This window comes from Macrotis lagotis, chromosome X (assembly GCF_037893015.1).
Source record: "Macrotis lagotis isolate mMagLag1 chromosome X, bilby.v1.9.chrom.fasta, whole genome shotgun sequence".
In the NCBI taxonomy this organism is placed as follows: Eukaryota; Metazoa; Chordata; class Mammalia; order Peramelemorphia; family Peramelidae; genus Macrotis; species Macrotis lagotis.
The window spans coordinates 538430071-538450163 of NC_133666.1; the positions used below are offsets into that span (position 1 = coordinate 538430071).

A 20093-nucleotide genomic window follows, 5' to 3' on the forward strand; every position below is an offset into this window, starting at 1 on the left:
TATTTTTTTGGGGGGGTGCAGGGCAAATGGGACTGGGTGGCCTGCCTGGGGTGATCCTTGGGTGTCTGAGACTGGATTGGGACCCAGGTGATCCTGGCTCAAGGGCCAATGCTCTGTCCACCACCCAGCCACCCCACTATTACTATTTTATTTTATTTTGGGTCTTTTTTTTCTTTTTTCTTTTTTTTTTCTGCAGGGCAGTGGGGATTGGGTGGCTTGCATGTCACATGGCTAGGTGATTGTTGGGTGTACAGGGCCGGATGTGGGCTCGGGTGCTCGTGGTTCCAGGGCTGGTGCTCCGTTCATTGCGCCACCTGGCCATACCTACAATTATTACTATTTTTTTAATTTTAATTTTTTTTCTCTCCCCTTTACTTTATTGCTGAAGCAGGTCTATATTTATGGGGGGGAGGGGTATCTTGTTTACTCTTAAACAAGAATATTTTACTAATGTAAAAATAACTAATTGTACAAAATGAGAATAAATATTAAATTTAAAAAAGCAAAAAAAGAAATGCTTGTTGTTGAATAAATGAATGAATAAAAAAAGAAATGAGATAAGGTAGGAAGAATACTGATTTAGAAGGTGAGGATATAGGAAAAAGGGTATGTAACTCAGATGGAAGTTATAGAGAGGTGTGTAAGGAAGGGATTTTTGGAATGACTAATTCAAGGAATAGGAGCAAAAGGTAGTGAGTAGAAGTAAAACAGAGGATTGAGGAGGAAATGTTGCATTCAGAAGTAGTATAAAAATGAGAGAAATGCACAAAGTTTGGGGTAGAATTTATTATGAGCCATAGATATTTATGAATATGTATGTGTACTTTATGTATCTATGTGGTATGTCTATATATATATATATATATATATGTATTTATATATATGTGTGTGTAAATATGTGTGAGTATGTATATGTATAAGTGTGTATATTTTTACGTGGATGTATATATCCATACTTAATAGTAACCTTCATGGGAGAGGGAAAAAAATAAAATAAGCAGTGCAATAAGGAACAAAAGGAAATCTACAAGGAAGCAAAGATGGGCAATTTTTAACATATTTAGGATTTATTATTTAGGTTTTCTTGAAATGTGAATTTATTATTGGTTTTTATTTTGAATTCTTTCTTATGTTTTGCTGCACACATAACAATGAATTTTTAAGATTAAAATTTTTAAAAATTTAAAAATCCAAAATGATTGGGAACAAACAGAACTCTGGCCTTTCCCTGGTATAACATTTCTTTTTTTTGAGACAGTTATTTTCTTAGTTATATTTCCCTTAGAACATACGTAAAATTCATCCTGGCCTTTAAATATTTTTTATGGAAACAAACATCCCATGTATCTCCTGCTTATGAACATAGTTCTTGGCTAGTGTCATGAATACGCCCTCATGGGAAAATTCTCTCCACAGTCCATCAGTCTGTGTTTGCATTTGCTTGTCAGCATTGTAATTTGAAAAGTAGAAAAGATGATGCTGTTGTTCCTTAGTAGGAGTCCGCAGAAACAATTGTCTATCATTAGATTTAATACTTCTGGCCTTCTTTTGTCTCCAAGAGCTTATCCTTCTTATTTCACCCTCTTTTTTTTTTTGGTATCTCTTTCCATCCCCAATCTCCACCTGAAATGACATGGCTTTCTGTTGTGCAATTGACAACTTTTACTCATCTCGGTGCATTCATTTGGCAAGTATTCCACTTGCCCTCATTTGGAAATTGCTTTGAGAACAGTATGCTTGAGTTATATCTTGGAGAAAGTAAGGAGGAATTTTCAGCTCATAAAATTGTTATTCCACAGAGCAGTGTTGGCTGGGAGGAAAATAAGTCATATTTGCTTGTTGTTTAGTAAGAAAGCAAATGAGACTGTCAAAAACTGTAACTGAAAGCCTGAGTATACTCAACCATCATTACAGAATTAAAGAGAAAATATAGATAAGAAAATAATATATCAAGAGAAATAGGAACAATGTGAAGTTGCCCATGTCAAACATTTTCTTAAGTTTTGTCACAAAATCACCAGAGTTGATATATACATACATGTATGTATGTATGTATGTATGTTTGTATATATCTATATATGCCTAAACACCATATATATATGGTTTTTTGTATATATATTTATATATACCTAAACATGAGCTTAATAAACAGTAAAGGGTTGATTCTTGTTGAAGAAGTGGCCTTTTTGTTAGCCTTTGATTCTACCAAATTGGGAATTTGAACATAAATAAAAAGGACTAAGAGACAAACTGGCAAATTGGATGGAGTAGTGAAATCTTATAACTATTACTCATAATTGTTAATCTGTTAGAGCCTCTCTCCCTGAAATGTGAGATGCCTTTGGTGTAAAACATGATAATTAATGAGGAGAGCAGAAAAAAGGTAATATTCGTAGTAATATTGTCTCCATATGCAGATATGTAGTCTGTTGATACTATAATATTATCACTGTGACTATCAGTCATTTTTTGTCTAGGTAGAATTTGATCATAAGGATATATTTGTTGTTCAAATTTCATTTTAAAATTCAGAAGTTATCATCCTTGGGAGAGCTTATTCACTTAATAGGGGTTAATACAGTGCTGTCAATTTAATTTTGAGCTTTCTGTCTTTAACTCTTCAAAATGCCTTCAACTTCATCCCTGAGGGTAGCAAAGGACTTCTTAAATTCAATGGTTGTCTGGATTGCATTTTTTAACTAGGCAGTCATAAAACTGTATAGCCTCTCAAGAGTCCATTCAGTCTAGCTCCTATTTCGAAGTTAAATGATAAACCATCTAAGATAGCTGATTATCTCATTTATAAAAAAATCTAAAAGACTGGTTTCCATGTTTCTTTTAATTCCCCAAACAATTATACATCATACTGTCTTAATACTAAAAAATATCATTGATTCCATCAGTGTACCCTCCTTCTAGTTGATATTTATCTAAACCATATACATTTTTGCTAACCATTTTAATTTCTATTGCAGCTTTTGATGGCAAATTTCATAGGAATAAATCTTTCCAAGGTTCATACTCAAAGGATCTATATATGATTTCTCTCTAGGTTCACAGTCAGAGTCTCTTCATTGGTTCTGAGTTTATACCTCCTGACACAGCCTTCAACAACTTGATATAACTTTCATGCCATATTAGAGTATTAATTTGGTAGAGTAAATCATATATGTAAACAGAGAAGTCAGTATGAATTGGGACTTCTTAAATAAATAAAAGGGTACTGCATGTTTATTTGGATATAATTGTTTTATTTTCAAATCCTACATTTTTATGCATTTAAAAATATTCTGTTTAGACATTCAAAGACTTTACCAGACAATCAAAAGGGATAAGGTCAATAGTCAATAAACATTTATTTGAGTCAAAAAAATGTTTACTAAGATTTATTATGTTTCAGATAACAAAGAAAGGGGCAAAACACTGACCTTCCCTTTAAGAACTCAAAAATTGGGTGGGTGAGAAAAGCAAATTTATACAAAAAGGATAAAGAGGAAATAATTGAAAGAGGAAAGGAACTAGAATTAAGAGAGATTGGCAAAGACTTTCTGTAGGAAAATTAGGAATTAATTTGGAAATAAAGAAGCTAGAGAAGTCAGTAGATGTAGATAAGGAGGGAAAGCATTCCAGGCATGGTGGCCAGCCAGAGAAAACTTTTGGAGCTTGAAGATGAAATGTCTTATTCATAGAATACCATGGTAGTCAATGCCATGGAATCTGTGGATATATAGAAGTGGAGAGTAGAGTTTAAAAGGTAAGGAAATGTAAGGGTGGTCTAGGTAATGAAGGATTTTGAATACAGTGGTGAGAGAGATTTGAGGCAGACAGACCCACCAACAGGCTATTATAATTGTTCAGGAATGAGGTGATAATAACCTGTAGCAGGGTGGAAGTCGTTTTAGAAGAGAAACAGGTGCATATTCAAGAGATGACAGGTGAACCAACAGACCTTAGCAACAGATTGGTTGCAGGGGATGAGTGAAAGGTGAAAAGTAGATTATGAGCTTGTGATACTGGAAGGATGACCTTTATGGAAGTAAGAAGGGTGGAGGTAGGTGGAAGGTAATGAGCTCCATTTTTGACATATTAAGCTTTAAAATGTCTCCTGAAAATCTAGGTTGAAATGTCTGAAAGGAAGTTGGAGATTTAAGATTGGAAATCAACAGAAACATTGGTGCAGAAAAGGTAGATTTGAGAATCATCAGCATAGAGATAATACTTAAATCCATGGGAGCTGATATGATTACCAAGCAAAATAAAATGGAAGAAGTGAAGGTCAAGGATAGGACCTTGAGGGAAACCTCTGATTAAAGTATATGATTTGGATCAGGATTCAGTAAAAGAAAATGAAAAATAATAGTCAGATAGTCAGGTAGGTAAGAATAGTGTCCTGAAAATCTAGAGAAGAGATCATCAAAGATAAGAGATTGCTCAACAGCATAAAAGTTGCAGAGAGGTCAAGGAAATGAGGACTGAGAAAAGACTATGTATTTAGTAGTTAAAAGATGATAATATTGGAGAAGACAATTTCAGTGCAAAAAAAGGTTAAAAGCTGGATTATAAAGGGTGTGTGAGAGAAAGAAGAGAGGAAGTGAAGTCATCTATTATAGAAGATCTTTTCAAGAAGGTTAGTCACAAAGGGCATAAAAATAGAGGATATTAGGTAATGGGGGATGTTAGGATTAAGTGATAGTTTATTTTGAAGATTGAGGAGACATAGGCATGATTGTTGGCTGTAGGGGAAGATTTAACAGACAAGAAGAAGCTGAAAATAAATAATAAAGGATGGCAGAGGTAGCAATTTTGTTGGAGAAAAATGAGATAGAAAAAGGATCACTTCTGGAGCTTTGTTAAGGATTAAAGTCACCCATTTAAGTCAAGAGTGCAGGACAAAATGGTGTCAGAAGGCACAGAAGTGATATAAGTTATGAAAAAAGCCAATAGAGGGAGTTTCCATAAGAACTGGCAATTAATCTCATTCATAGAAAATGATCTTGGTTTTTTGATTTGTCTTTTTGTTTTGGTAAAAGGTGAGGCAAGGTTCTCAGCAAAAAGGATAGGGAGGATATATTTGAGGAGGGATGAAAAAGTTTGAAGAGATGTAGTAGAGAGAGGAATATTGAGTTGATCAAGGAGATATAGTAGCTTTACAAAGCAGTAGTGAGGGCCCAGTTGAGATTGTGTAATATAAATTTGTTGTATACCAAATCAGAACTGTGTCTTTTCATTCAACCACATATGTACAGGAGAGTAATGATGCTTGTGATGGTGGGTGTGATCTAAGACTGAGACTTAGAAGGATGAAATAATAGATATATTATGGGAGCTAGAGACTCAAGAGAAGAAGACAGTCAAGAACTGAGCTAATTCAACAATGGATCAAGATGGGGAAAAGAAGAAAGAGTTCTTAATGCAGGGATTATGGTCTGAAAGAGAATTGAGAGGTTGATGGACTGAAGTACTGTCATTATGACAATAGAAGAAATGGAGAAGGGTTTAGTAAGGAAAGGCAGATGGAGGGGGGGAAAGCCCATAGATTTAGATCACATAAGGGAATTGTGAAATTCTTGAACATGGAGGTGGTATATTTTTGGTGATGGCAAGATGAAGGATATGGCCATCTTTGTGTATAACTGAAGAGAGATAAGGAGCAAGTCATGGGAAGTGAGTAACTTGAGGAACTTAGTAGATATGATATTTGAGATTGTCAGTCTGGGGTATCTAGGTGATGCAGTGGATAGAGCACTAACCCTGGAGTCAAGAGGACCTGAGTTCAAATTTGACCCTCAGACATAAAATACTTACCCAACTGGGTGACCTTAGGAAACTCACTTAACCCCATTGCCTTGCAAAAACCAAAAAAGTAAAAAAAAAAAAAAGAAAAAACATAAAACAAACAAGAAAAGAAAACAAAGAGATTGTCAGTCTGAATTAAGGAGGAGAAAACAGCAAAATATGAACTAGGAGCTAAATTCATTGAGGAATGAATGAGAGTGAGAAGGAGATAGGTATATAACAATTATCAGAATTTTGATTGAGTGGTTGATATGAAATGTATGTACCTAAAAAGAGTAGAGATACCTCAGTGATAGAGGTAGGTAGAGAAACTAAAAGTGGCAATAGGAAGCAAGGAGTGTTCCAGTTCTGCTTTAATCAATGAACATTTAAAAAAATAAGTGAAAGTACAGTCAGTAGTGCTAAGGGTGGTCAGGGATGTCGTATTATTGGAGAGTCAATGAAAATAAGGAAGCAAGTGGGGAAATGCAGTTTTGATGATGATTAAAAGGCATTCAAAATTATTAAGATGTCTAGGGTATGAGCAGGTATGAGAATGTTCATCATTGAGTGAATGGACTGTGCTATTCCTCTTCTCAGAGGAGGCTACAGATTGGGCTGGGGATAAGTGCAGCATGAGATAGAGGGAACATGGTCAGATGGGTATTCCTGTTTTACTTTTCTACCCTTTGAAGGCTAGATATTATGTTGGTGATGGAACATCAAAATATGGAAGTATTGTTTACTACTTATATGCAGTCGAAAATGGAAGGTCTGTTATCAGAGTAAAATCTGACTTTACACCTTCTCACCAGAGCCTTAAGATCATGTGGGTACAGTAGGAAGTAGAAGTCTCCTGGATTAGGTACAGCTACATACAAAAGTCTTAAAAAAACATTAAGAAACATTAGACTATTATCCCACCCCACTTTAATTTATAATCATCCCGATCCCATATCTTATCAAAGGTGTGAATAAGGCAAAAATGCAATGGGAAGTCTTAAATGCAATGGGAAGTCTCCTTATATTATTAAAGGAAATTTAGTCATTTACAAACTATTGAGTTTTTATAAAGCCAGAAATCTAGTTTGAATTTTTAAATATCCAAGAGTTTAGCTGTTTATAGTTAGATGCCTCCCTCTTTTCCTCTAGAAAGAAATTGATTGGGAAGAAAGCAGAGGATTTTTTCCCAGAATCTTCCAGATGTATGGTGTAATTTTTCTAGTGGGTACTTTGTGGACTTTGAGTCTCTCTTTATTTATCATTTCTAGTCCATTCAGCAGAAGATGGAACTTATCAGTTGTTGATGAAAAACTCTAATCTTCTGATCCTCTAAAGTTAACTAGATCAAAGAGTATAGGCAGCTTAATTATTCTTTCTTTCCTTGGCATTGTGGAGTAGTGGGAAAATGGAAGCAGAATGTTTTTATAGCATTCCCATGCTCCTCAATCGGAACAGAAATATTATGCCACCTAGGGAGGTGTTCAGGTCTTCTACACATGTAATTCACATCAAGTATTTGTTCATTCAAGATTTGTTTTCATTTCTTAAGGTATCAAGATACACCATAATTTTCAAATTAAGAAGAGTAGAATACTTGTCTAAGCTGTCCCTAAAAGAACTCCCCTCTTTTTTAAGGGCTTTTATCATATCTATAATTATATAAAGTATAATTATTTTTAATTTCAATCAAGAGTTTCCTTTCAAAAATACCAAAATCAATTTCAAACCTGAGTGTTTTTAACTATATAACTGCTAAATAATTTTCTTTTTCTTCATTACTCTTATTTTCCTACATACTCTTCTGATAATATAGCATTATCTACTGACACTTCATATTTTGTTTTTTACTCCTTCCCATACAGTTAGCCAACTGACTGCAAAGTAATTTAACAATTTGACATTTGGAAATCAGGTGTCTCTGTCTCTTCCTTACCACACCTTTCTCTCAGGCAAACATTTTCCCAAATTTTGAATTCTAAGTTGATTTGACTACAAATTTTTATACTTTACATCTTTGTCTTTAGCCATTTTTCTATTTTATGCAAATTTCTAAAATTATTTTATGTTTTTTTTCATTTTTATGCCTTTGTAATATATCAATACATCATTGCCCTACTTTTTATTTATCTAGGAAGATCTGTTTGACATTCTCTTCTACTATTTCACAATATCATGATATGACTTTTCTTAAAAAGTATTTTTAGTTTCTAATGTGTGCTTCCTTCCCATCAGTTTTTAACCAAAATAGATGCAAATTCTATTTCTTTCCCCAAGGTTCTGCTCTGAAATTCATCTGGATTCCAGAATACATGGTACTGGGGAAGAGTAAAAAAAAAAAAACAGATACATATTTAATCTGCTCATCCTTTAGATGAGAAATAGAATGTGAAAAAGAGAAGGAAGTTCAATTGGGCTTGATTTCATAATAAGGGGAGTGAGAAAGAATAATAATCTGTGATAATGTGAAGGAAGGTTGCGACCACATTTTGAAGGTTTAAGAGGTAAGCACAGCAATTTATATTTTATCCAAGAGGCAGTAGGATGGTACAGGGATTGATTGACAGGAATGATTTATATCAGATTTTTGCTTAAGGAGAATTACTTTGGCAGATTTAGGGAGAATAGCTTGGAGTGCTGAGATACTTGATGCAGACAGACCAATGAGGTTGTTTTTATCATTTTTTGCAAAAGCTATAATGAAGCTCCAAATTAAATGGTGGCTATGTTAGTAAAAAAGGGATCAGATGTAAGAGAAATGGTGCAAATAGATATAACAAAATTTGGGATCGATTTGGACATGAGATTAAATGACATGATTGTAATTCTAGGAGAATGGAAGAGTAGTAGCACAATGACTATTACATAGTAGGTTCTTTATACATGCTTATTGAGTGACTCATGATGACCTCTAGGATAACTTGAAAGAGATGTGTGTTTGATATGGATAGGGAGAAGAAAGGAAGAGAATGACTTCTGTTTCAGGTGTGTTAAATTTGTGATGGTTTCAGGATATACAATGAAAATATTCAATATGCAATTGTTGATGCAGTATTGAAATTCAAGAGATTAGAGTTGTATATATGTCTTTAAGTCATCTACTTAAGGCATAATAATTAAAATCATTGTAGGTGATAGAGCTTTTAAGAATATGGAGATTAGAATACCTAAGACAAAGTCCTGGGTAACAGTTACAGTTATAGAAAATGATATGTTTGATGAACCAAGAAAGAAATCTCAAAAAAAAAAAAAACATTAGACAAGTAAGAAACAAAACAGGAGAGAACAGTCTCCTAAGAACCAAGAGAGGAGACAGTATCCAGGAAATGTCTGTCAACAGTGTCAAATTCAATAGTTAAGTGAAGATTGAGAACTGATAAAAGATCCGATTTAGTAATTGAAAGATCATTTATAACTTTAGAGAGAGCAGTTTTCAGTTGTAAAAGATCAGAAGTCAGATTGCAAAAAGTTGAAATATGGATGAGAGGAGAAAAGACAAAGTAAATGAGTACATATATATATATATATATATATATATATATATATATATAATTTTATCTAGTAGCTTGGTTGGAAAAGAAAGAAGAAATAGAGGAAGTTTCTAGTTTTAATTTTTTTAAACCAATTCCTTATTTCTTTGCATTTTAAAATGAGATGTAAAAATATTAGATTGGCTATCTAGATTTGGAAGGAATCTCATAAGTCAAGAATTAAACTAAATTAATTTAAGGATGAAGAACCTGAGATCAAGATAGGTAACATGATTTGATTTGCCCCAAATCCCATGAATAAAATAAGGGAGAAATTAGCTTTAAACAGAGGTTATCTATTAGTCAAATAGAGTATATTTCCTAGACTCAAAATGCTTTGTGCTAATGAGTAGTGATTATAATCATTTACAAAACTATTTATATAACTTATCTCAATAGATCTTCATACTCAAAATTTTTGAATGATTCCTCTCTTGTTAACCAAAGATAGCATTTTTATAGCAGAAGGATTATCTTCTACTTCTTCTATCTCATATACTCTATTAATAAGTTCATTTTGTACTATATCTCTAAAGTTTGGTCTGCTTATGATTCAGAAATACTTTTTCAGCATTTTTATTCTGTATTTGTGCTTAGCCGTGTACCTAGCTAACATATGTGTGAGTATACTGTATGTATTTTCTCTTCCACATATATATGGTTTATATAGCCACATATGTATGTTTACATTCTCAATATATTCATGCATTTATAAATGTATATATGCTTGTAACTATAAATTTGTTTTGAAAAATATAATTCCTTTGCTTGCATCATTTCAATACAATAAGCATTATTAAGTGCTTTCTTTTTGATCCTCACTGGACTAGACAATGGGAATTCAAAGACAACACTGAAAACAGTTCTTGACTTTAAGGAGTTTACTTTATACCAGGTAAAGGCAGTATATCTATCTATCTACCTAGATAAATAAGTAAAATCTTTTGGAATGGGTGGCAATAAAAATTAGAGGTAAATTCCTCAGATTTTTATCTTCAAGCCATGGTGCTGGTAATGATAGATATCAATATTTTTAAATCATCCAGAGAGGAAAGCAGCATTCAGAGAGAATTTTATAAGCTATATAAATACATATCATAAGACAAAAGGCATTGATTTTTGTAAAAATAACAACAAATTGCGCAAAAGATCCATCAACACTTTCCCTGAAAACAGAGTGATTTCTACAAAATGGGAGTTCTTGTTTTGTGAGGTTTTCTATTATGACATCTTTTTACAAAGACACTTTGCCTTTATTCCTCAGGATTCTTCGAGACCTTAGATTTCTAAATTCTCATTTAAAACAAATGAGAAAAATGACAGGAAAATTTGTTCACCAGACTGCCCATTATCCTGTGAAAATTCTCAGTAATATAATTCACCATGTGATTTTATCTAAATTTTTCCCTGTTGAATATTTAAAGTCTTATGAAGTGACATCTGTGTTCAAATCCAAAAATGAAATTAATACAAACATAGAACTGGTAATATAATATCATATCACTTTGGCTTACACAATATGGAGAAAAATCTGTCTTTCAAGTGTGTCAAGAGAAGGAGACATGAATGTACCCCAAAATTAACATCTAGTCCATGGGTCTCAATGTCATTTCCATTGTACTTAATTAATGACAATTTTCTGTCTTTACATAAAAATAATTAATGAACTTGGATAGGGGTATAGAAATTGAATAAAACATGTGGCAGGGCATTGATATATAGTATGTTAAAAGTTAGTGTTTATTTATTCACATGATTATGTCAATATTATTACAAATTTATCCCTGTTTTAAAATTTAGAACATGGGTAAATTCCTGCTTTTTCTGATCACATAATTCTTTGAAAATGTCTTTTATATCATTTCTCATAAGCTACTTCTTATATTGCTGCAGATTATTTAAATACAAATATATTTTATTTGTCTCTTGGAAAATACCTTGTTATCCCATGATTTACAGTTATATAATTTCATCAAGACAATGTTGGCAGGAAGGATAGATCGATTCATCAATATATAAATAAATAGATTGATGGATGGATGGATGGACAGATAGATAGGGATTTTCTTGCTGAAAGTACTATACAATTTCTCGAATACCAGTAAGTCCAATCAGCTAATCAGTTCTGGATTCAGCCCACTGTCCAGCATCAACATCTGCCAAAGATAAATATATCTGTGTAGATACACATACACACACAAACACATGTACTTAACTCAATGGGCTATTCATGCAATAACAAGTAACTTTTTTCTGTGTAATATGTACTTATCAATTATTTTTCTTCCAATTTACTTAGTGTTAGGACAATCTCTTTTGAACAACTTTTGATTTAAATAACAAAGCTCTACACTATTCTGGGTTTTGATTTGATTAGAGCAAAGTCAAACATGAAGAAGTATATTTGTAAAAGTTTACCATAATAGAATTTTTTTTTTCTATTTGTTCTCTAAATTAACTATTTTCCATGACATTGGTGAACATTGTTGGTAAGAATATTTCCCTATTTAATGACTCTATCGATGTTGATACTTAAAAGATTGTTGAAGAAAGTCATATCCACAGTCATAACTTTCAGTCTCTTGAATCCTTTAAATATTTGTAAGGCAGATGCTTTTTTGGGGGGGGAGAGTTTTTAATACTAAATTTTATTATTTGAAGTCAAATGATTTACTTCCATATTATATGCTAGAATAATGTGGCTTTTATTTTTAATAAAAAATCTGATAAAGCAGGATACTATTGCTTGGAAAAAGGTCTTTTAAAAATAATTAGCTAACAATATCTACCATTTTTCTTCTCATGTTTTCATCTAGAATGCCTTTGATTCCTGCACTGACCATCTAATAAAAGATTTATGATAATAGATTAAGATAGAGTCTAAATATGAGGATTCAAATATTAGTGATGATAGGAATAGATTTCCAATAGAAATAACAGCAAATTGGTAAAATTATATGTCTGTTTGCTCTCTTTTTGGTTAATTCTTGAATTGCTCTTTGAATGATATGGGTTAAATGGGTCACCTTGTACTCTTTGTAGACTTAGTTTGTCATTAGTTGCTTTTCATTATTTTGAAGGACTATGCTGTTTCTTATCCCCTGTCAGCCTCCATAATATTTTGCAAGTGTTAGTTTTATTCTTGATTGATATATATCCCTGCTTTGCAGAGATCAATTGTATACTTGCTAAAGTGGTCTTTCCACTCCTTTGACCTCCTCATTGTAGTAACTATTTTACATCAATGATAGTTCTTTTAGGAATATAGAGTCAATAACTTTCATTTTGTTCATTTATGCTGCTTTAGTGCTCTTGTTTAAATGAGTCATATTAGAATTACCCTAATACCATCAAATACCTTCTCATCCATGTTATTTTTTGTTATTTGATATTGTCTTTGATGTTTTCTCCAAATAGTTTCTGGTTGTACTAAAGCTTATTCTAAAATCATTTCTGGTTTATGATTACACAAAAGCTTATTCTAAGACCATTAATAAATTTATAAAATATACAGAGGCAGGCTCCAGTGGAGTCTACTTATAGAATCATATGTTTATTTCTGAAAGATAACTTAGAAATTTAGTGAAACAAATCATTTCATTTCACAGACTAAGAACCTGAGTTACAGGGAGGTTGATTGACCTGCTCAGTTTCATACAGACTTCAGAAAGCCCATATCATTCTATAATATGACATTAGAGTAAATCATTTATAAGCTAATTGATTAATAAAATTTAGATATTTTTTTTCTTTCTATCATTTATTTATCATCTATATCTATGTATCTATCTTTCTCTATCTAGCTCTATCTATGTATCTGTCTATCTATCTATCTATATCTATCTATCTATCTATCTATCTCTCTATCTCTCTATCTATCTACCTTTCCATTATCTTTCCAATTCATCCATCCAATCACTCATCTGTTCATTTATTTTCAATTTTCTAGTACCTCATCTACTCTCAACTGGAATAGTTGTGTTAAATATTGAACACTTTAGTGATAATTTGATACTTGGGGAAAACTATATAAGATAATGAAGGATAGTATTCTCGGTTTGGTGCTAAAAGGTACTTGTAAATCATTGATCTTTAAAAAGTCAAAAACCTTTATTTTACTGATGAGAAAAACTGAGTCCCAAAGAAAACTAACTTAACCAAGATCACAAAATGTCAGAATTAAGATTAATACCCAAGCTCTTTGTCTCCAAATTTCATGCCATTTACCACTGTCTGATAATGTTGTCTTTATACAATATGATATCCTTGACATATTATTAAAAGGTTATGCATTTTGTAATGTTTGTTTCATTTCTTAACTATTATGATACATATTTGCCTACTCATCTACATTCTAAGACTTAATATCTTCGGAAGAAACTTTATATCGGGGCAAATAAAAAAAAAAACTAGTTGTTAGCTTGTCATTATTGTATTCCAACCAATGAGTCAAACTGCTTTCTGTATAGTCCATCTTGGTAATTTAATGGCTTGTAGCAAATAATTTAGTTCATTCTTTGGAGATAGTTATATAAGAAACAATTTGGAGTAATATTTTACAATGGCATTCATATATAAATTGATAATTAGTTGATCTTATGATTTTACAAAGAACTTAGACATTACTAACAAAGACTGTATGAAAAACTTTTGTCAGTAGTTTCTTTCAGCTTATATTGAAATTGTTGAAAGTTTCATTTCTTTTCCTCTCTCTTTAGAATTAGACTGGGTGACCCGGAAACTGGTGCTTCAAACAGCTGAGCAAACTTTTGGTTATATCACAGATGTAAGTAAAATATTGCAGATTCATTTGAGGTAAAACACAATAGGAAATTAGTACAGAAGAAATCTTGTACTTGGATTGGTATTAAATCTTTCAGAATTGTTGAGAGAAAATACAGCAAAATATAAAATGAGAATAGATCTCTTTTTTGAGGGAGGAGGAATATAATAAATAGAATGAGAGAAAAATGAATGAAGGATGTTTTGTCAACTCATCCACCTACATATGTGTATTCCTTTAGTTATGGCAGTATTTTTGACAGATAACATGAGAATCTCCAATAGTCTACATAAATTGTCATATTCTAGTCACAACAAAAATATACAAAAAGGAGCCCTGTTTAGAAAGCTCATTTTAATCCTTTCAAAACATAACATGTTCCTTCAGATTTGCTGTTTCTAAAGCTTCACCATTCTATTTTTAATATTCCCTGTTTGCAGCATGAATGAAATATTATTTTGTAGTGATAAAATAGTTTATTATGCTTTTTTACAAATTAATATTTATAAGACACCTGTAGTATACTTGGCATTATTCTAATTGAAACATGAAGGACTATGTACCCTATTGAAGAAAAGTGATCTTCAGAATTACCAAGCTTACAGTTTAGTGCAGAAACATTTCTGTATTCTTGGCTCCCATAGGGCAGATGTATTTGGCACTCATTATTTTGCATTTGTGGAACTGTAGTTTGATAATTATTCTTGGGTTATTTCATAATGTACTTCTGAAAATGGTCCCTGTACCTATTAGCTATGCAATAAAATCTGGTTAACTGATTATCTCTCATATAATTAAATAAGCCAATCTGACATGTTTGTACATATTGAATAACTTTCATAAGTTTTAGACATGTTGAAGATGAGATTTATTAATGCATTAGACTCTGAATTCTAAGGCACCTTCTAGCTCCATGATTCTATGGAATTAACATATGTCCTAATTCCTAGGTCTCAAAAAGGAACAGTTAGGTAGTGCAGTGAAGAGACCATCAGACCTGGAGTCAGGAAGCCTTATCTTCCTGAGTTTAAATCTGATCTCAGACACTCATGAACTCTGTGACTTTGGGCAAGTCACTTAACTCAGTTTTCTCATCCATAAAATGAGCTGGAGAAGGAAATAGCAAAGTTCTCCAATATCCTTGCCAAGAAAACCCCCAAATGAAATCATGAATAGTCTTAAACAACTAAAATGACTGAAGACAAACAACAATAAAGGGCCAAAAAGGATCAAAACAAAATTATAGACAATAAAATGAAAAAATAATCCACAGAACAATATATTATGTTTTCAGTACTCATAGACAAAGGGATAGGTCAGGACTTCTGTGATGGAAAGATTGACCTAATATGACTATAAAACTTAAATCTGGGATGGCTATAGAATTCCTTAAAACAGCCCACGGATGTAGAGATTTAATTTCATAATGTACCTGGAGTCAAGGATTCTATAATGACTAATTCCCATTTGCTTGGTGTCAGCTATGTATTATTAGCAACACTTCTAACATTTTTCAGAACAGTTATTATACCAGATTTTTCTGCAAGACTGAAGATTATGATGATGATGATGATGAGGATGACAGTGATGACAATGATGACAATCATGATGGCAACAGTGATGATGACTGGTGGTGGTATTGATGATGATTATGGCTTCCTATCTGTATATAGCCCTTGGGGGGATTAGAAAAGCTTTTCTCCTACCAGTTTTGTGAAGAAGATAGTCCAAGTATGATTTTTCATATTTTTAGAACAAAAAACTTATTCTTCAAGAAGAAAAGTAACTTTCCTGAGATGCCACAGGTCTAGACTTGAATCCAGTTCTTTTTACTTCAAATCTAATAATACTATTTTTATTTGGAATGAATGGAAATCAGTTTTGCTTAAGTGATGTATAAGCCCATACATTATTCTTTATAGAAGGGGAAGACTTCAAGAATTTTTTTTGATGAGAAACTTTTTGCTTCGGTAAATAAAAGATTCAGAGGATCAAGTTTGAAGTGAAAGGCAACATATACAAAAGCAGGCAGTCAGTCAACATTGATTAAACATCTATTTTCTTCTAGTCTAGCTGACCCCTGGGGTACTATTCTCAAAAAAAAAACCCATTGTCTAATGGCTGGCCTCAGATTCAGAGTGATTTGGGTTCAAGGCATATCTCTGACACCAATTTTCTGACTATGAGCAAGTAACTTAAGCTCTCAGAGTCATAAACAACTCTTCAATATGATAACTTTAAGGAAAGTTTCCAATTGACATTAGAAAAAAGATCTTTGGCGAGTTCCCTATATCAGGTTTGAACACACTAAGTAAGATGGTAAAAAGATATCTCAAATTTAATATTTCAAAGTACTTTACCAAACACTGAGAATAAGAAGGAAAGAAACATATGTGCATGCACATACACACACAAACACACACAGAGTCACTGACTTCTAGTTCACATTCTAATGAGGAAGATCATGTGCAAATAATAGTGTACATAAATGATATGTACCTAATAGTTGACAAATAATCTCAGAAGAAAGGCACTAGCAATGAGACTGGAGAAACAAGTGGATGGCAAAGGCCTCTTGTAGGAGGTGGGATTTGAACTGAGAATTGCAAGAAACCAGAGATACCAGGGCTTAGAGCAATTAAGGACATTCAGTACAAAGTTAGGTAGGTAGGAAATGGATCATCACAAGGGAGAAATAACCAAATAGGCTAATATAGTAGGATCTGCACCACACACACACAGAAACATACATATAAGGAAACACACAGAGTATGGTGGGGATGTGGTGGGGGTTGTAATTAATTCCAGGACATGAGGTCATAAACCTAAAGGTTGCTTTAGAATAAGAATGACTTGGGTATGTTTTCACATAAAGATGAAGGATCAGAAAAAGGCAAAGTGATTTAAAATGGCATGAATCAAGTTAAATATTAGACTAAGTTAATAAAGAACTGATATTTTTACTCTCAGGAAATTCTGTTAAATTCAGTGTAATAAACTAGGAGGAATCAAGTTAGTTATTTCTCCTATAGATAAGTACAGTTAGGGACACCAGTGAGAGTCAAGTCTTGATTATTGCTAAGGTAAGGAAGGATTGTAATAGAGCAAAGCAATTAGCTGCAGGACCTCAGAACACAAATTTAAACTTTTCACATTGGAAGATTGTTTCCAAGTTAAGTGGAAGACTAGTAGGAAAATTAAAAGGAAGTTCATTTTCATTGTCTTTTGTACCACTCTTGCTAATCCTTAAGCAGAATTTCCTGTCTTTATTATACATTATCTTCTGTTAGATTATAGGTTGATTGTTGTCCTTTGATTCCAAAGAAGACCATGCCAGCCAAATTATTGGTGGCATGACTTTCACATTGCATTTATTGTAGTGAGGGGCATGTTGTGCAAAGACATCCTATTCAGTTGCCTTTTCAAGGACCATTTCACCCCAGGACCTGATTTGATGGGATACAGGGCTATACAGACCATCATCTGTGTGCTGTGAGAGTCTCAAGGCCTTTTTCTCTTCCTCCTGTACCAGTAAGAGGCTCCTTGGTGTGTCATCAAGCTAGGCAAGCAACAGCGTGTGACTAATTGTCAGGACATCATTGTCTCTCAGACTTTCCACATATATCCATGTTGTCCCCTGAACCCAAAATGCCCAGCAGAGTCATGGGAATAATGTCAGTGGATCATAAGCTCCTTGAAAGGAGGAATTGTCTTTTGCCTTTTATAGTATTCCCAGCTCTTAGTACAAAATAACACTTAATAAATGTTTATTAATTGACTGCAATTTTCATGGAAACAAGCACATTTTGGAAAAAAATCATAATACTACAGTCACTTATTGAGCAACATTCAACAGAAATTTTATTGTCTACTATGGGCAAGCCATTGTATTATGCTTTCACAGGATCTAAAGAGAAACAACAAACTCTGCCTTCTAAAAGCTCGCATTGTCAGATTCCTTAATATTTCATAATAATTAACATTTATAATAACTTTAAGGTTTGTAAAGTACTTTACAAATATTATCTCATTTGATATTCAACAACACCCTGGGTAGTTGGAAGGTGCTATTATTTTTTTTTTCCATTTTAAAGATGATAAAGCTGAGGTAAATGGAAATTAAATGACTTTGACAGGGTTCAAGTTTCAGGAGACTATTATTCAGCCATACATCCATTTAATGTGTTATATATCTGTATACATATCTATGTATAAACAAATATGTATTTATGAAATGACATATATTGTATATATAGGTATACAAATTATGTGAAAATGCCTATGTGTATCCATAAATCTGTGTACATCCATTTTTCTATAAATACAAGTAGATAAAAATATGTGTACATATAGATACAGTGCATGCATATATACACAAAGACATCTCAATGATTTTGTTATCTAAGACTTTTCTGCTTCACACTAGATTCTGAGTATTGGGCAGAAGTTAACAGAAAAAAAATTAGTCCTAAAGGAAAGAAAATCTTCCTAATAGTTCTTCTATCTATTCAAAAGTAAAGTGGAATGGGATATTTTAGAGTTGGCTTGTTTCCCCTCCCTAGAGCTCTTTATAAAGATGTTTGATGATCATGTGTCTATATCTTATGGAAAAGATGATATTTTAGCTCTGATTTAGACTAGATGACAGTCAGTTTCCCTTTCAACTGTGACTGTGATTCTGCCTTTTGTATTGTTTATTTCATACTCAATGAAATGTGATTTTTTTCCGATTGGATATAGAACTATAAAAATAGTCACTTGATTTCAAATTAAGTACTGTCCACTCCATTGGCTTATTGATACAAAAACACAGAAAACATATCAGATCACAGTTCATTTTAGAATTTTTATTTCAAATTTAGATAAATAATAGCATACACACACATTTTGCTTTTTTACTTGTATTGTTAAAAGTTTACAATTTAATTTAATTTGATCAAACTGATGATGACCAATTGATTCTTGCTGTATATCATATTTTATGGAAAAGAATTGAAAGATTAATTTAATTGATTATGATAAAAGTTTTGGTTTCTGTAAATTAAGACCAGTTAATGCCTAGAAAAGATGAATTGAGAAGCTTGACAGTAACTTAATTTCTTTAAACCTCAACTTAATTCATTAAATTTTAAAAAATCGTTAAAGGTTAGGTTGCAACATGAAAATTGAACTGATTCTAAATATAAAATTATTACAATTCCCTAAACAAAATTGCTTTTAATGAAAAGGTTTTATAATATTTATTTTAGGGATAATAAATATTAGATCTGTAATTAAAGAATAGCCATCAATTATCTTGAGGATAATAATATTATTTCTAGAATTCCAGAATTTAATACTTCATTTTTGGTAAGTTCATCCATATACATATTTACTTCATTGGTGGATTTTCCACACTCATGTCCCATGTCTTCTCATCCAAAACAAATTCTGATCATATTTTTTCAATGAACTTGACAGCACTTAACATGTTGAAGGCTTTGCTTTAGGTTTTTCCTTCCTACATCCTTTTTCCCTCCTTCCCTCCTTCCCCATCCTTCCTTCCTTCTCTCCTTTCCTCCCTCCTCCCTTCCTCCCTTCCTTCTTTCCTTCCTTCCTTCTTTCCTTCCTTCCTTCCTTCCTTCCTTCCTTCCTTCCTTCCTTCCTTCCTTCCTTCCTTCCTTCCTTCCTTCCTTCCTTCCTTCCTTCCTTCCTTCCTTCCTTCCCTATTATTAACATGATTTTGCAGATGAAGAAATAAACATTTGAGTCTGGTTAAGGCATTTCAGTACAATTCCAGGTTCTGTCTCTTGTATATAGGTCATCACAGCAAATATATTGAAGGCAACATGTGTCTGCCATGTTACTCTCCATAGCACATTGAGTCATCTTCAATTTGGAATCTTTGGATATTATGATCTTCCAAGATTAGTAACCACACTGTTGCATTTGGGGAACATCTGGGGAAAAAATCTAGTTCTCCTTGAAGTTTATTATTATTTTGTTGTTACAATTGGACAATTCTT

At 32.6% G+C, this 20093-nt stretch overlaps 1 protein-coding gene across 1 annotated transcript in view; it reads left to right on the forward strand.

Annotated features, from left to right (window-relative positions):
* CNBD1 (cyclic nucleotide binding domain containing 1) overlaps positions 1–20093 on the forward strand; it is a 568311-nt gene that overhangs the window by 498704 nt on the left and 49514 nt on the right. Inside the window, exon 8 of the mRNA XM_074206508.1 lies at positions 14024–14091. Within this exon, the coding sequence (XP_074062609.1) occupies positions 14024–14091 (68 nt within the window). The remainder of the gene's footprint in view (positions 1–14023; positions 14092–20093) is intronic.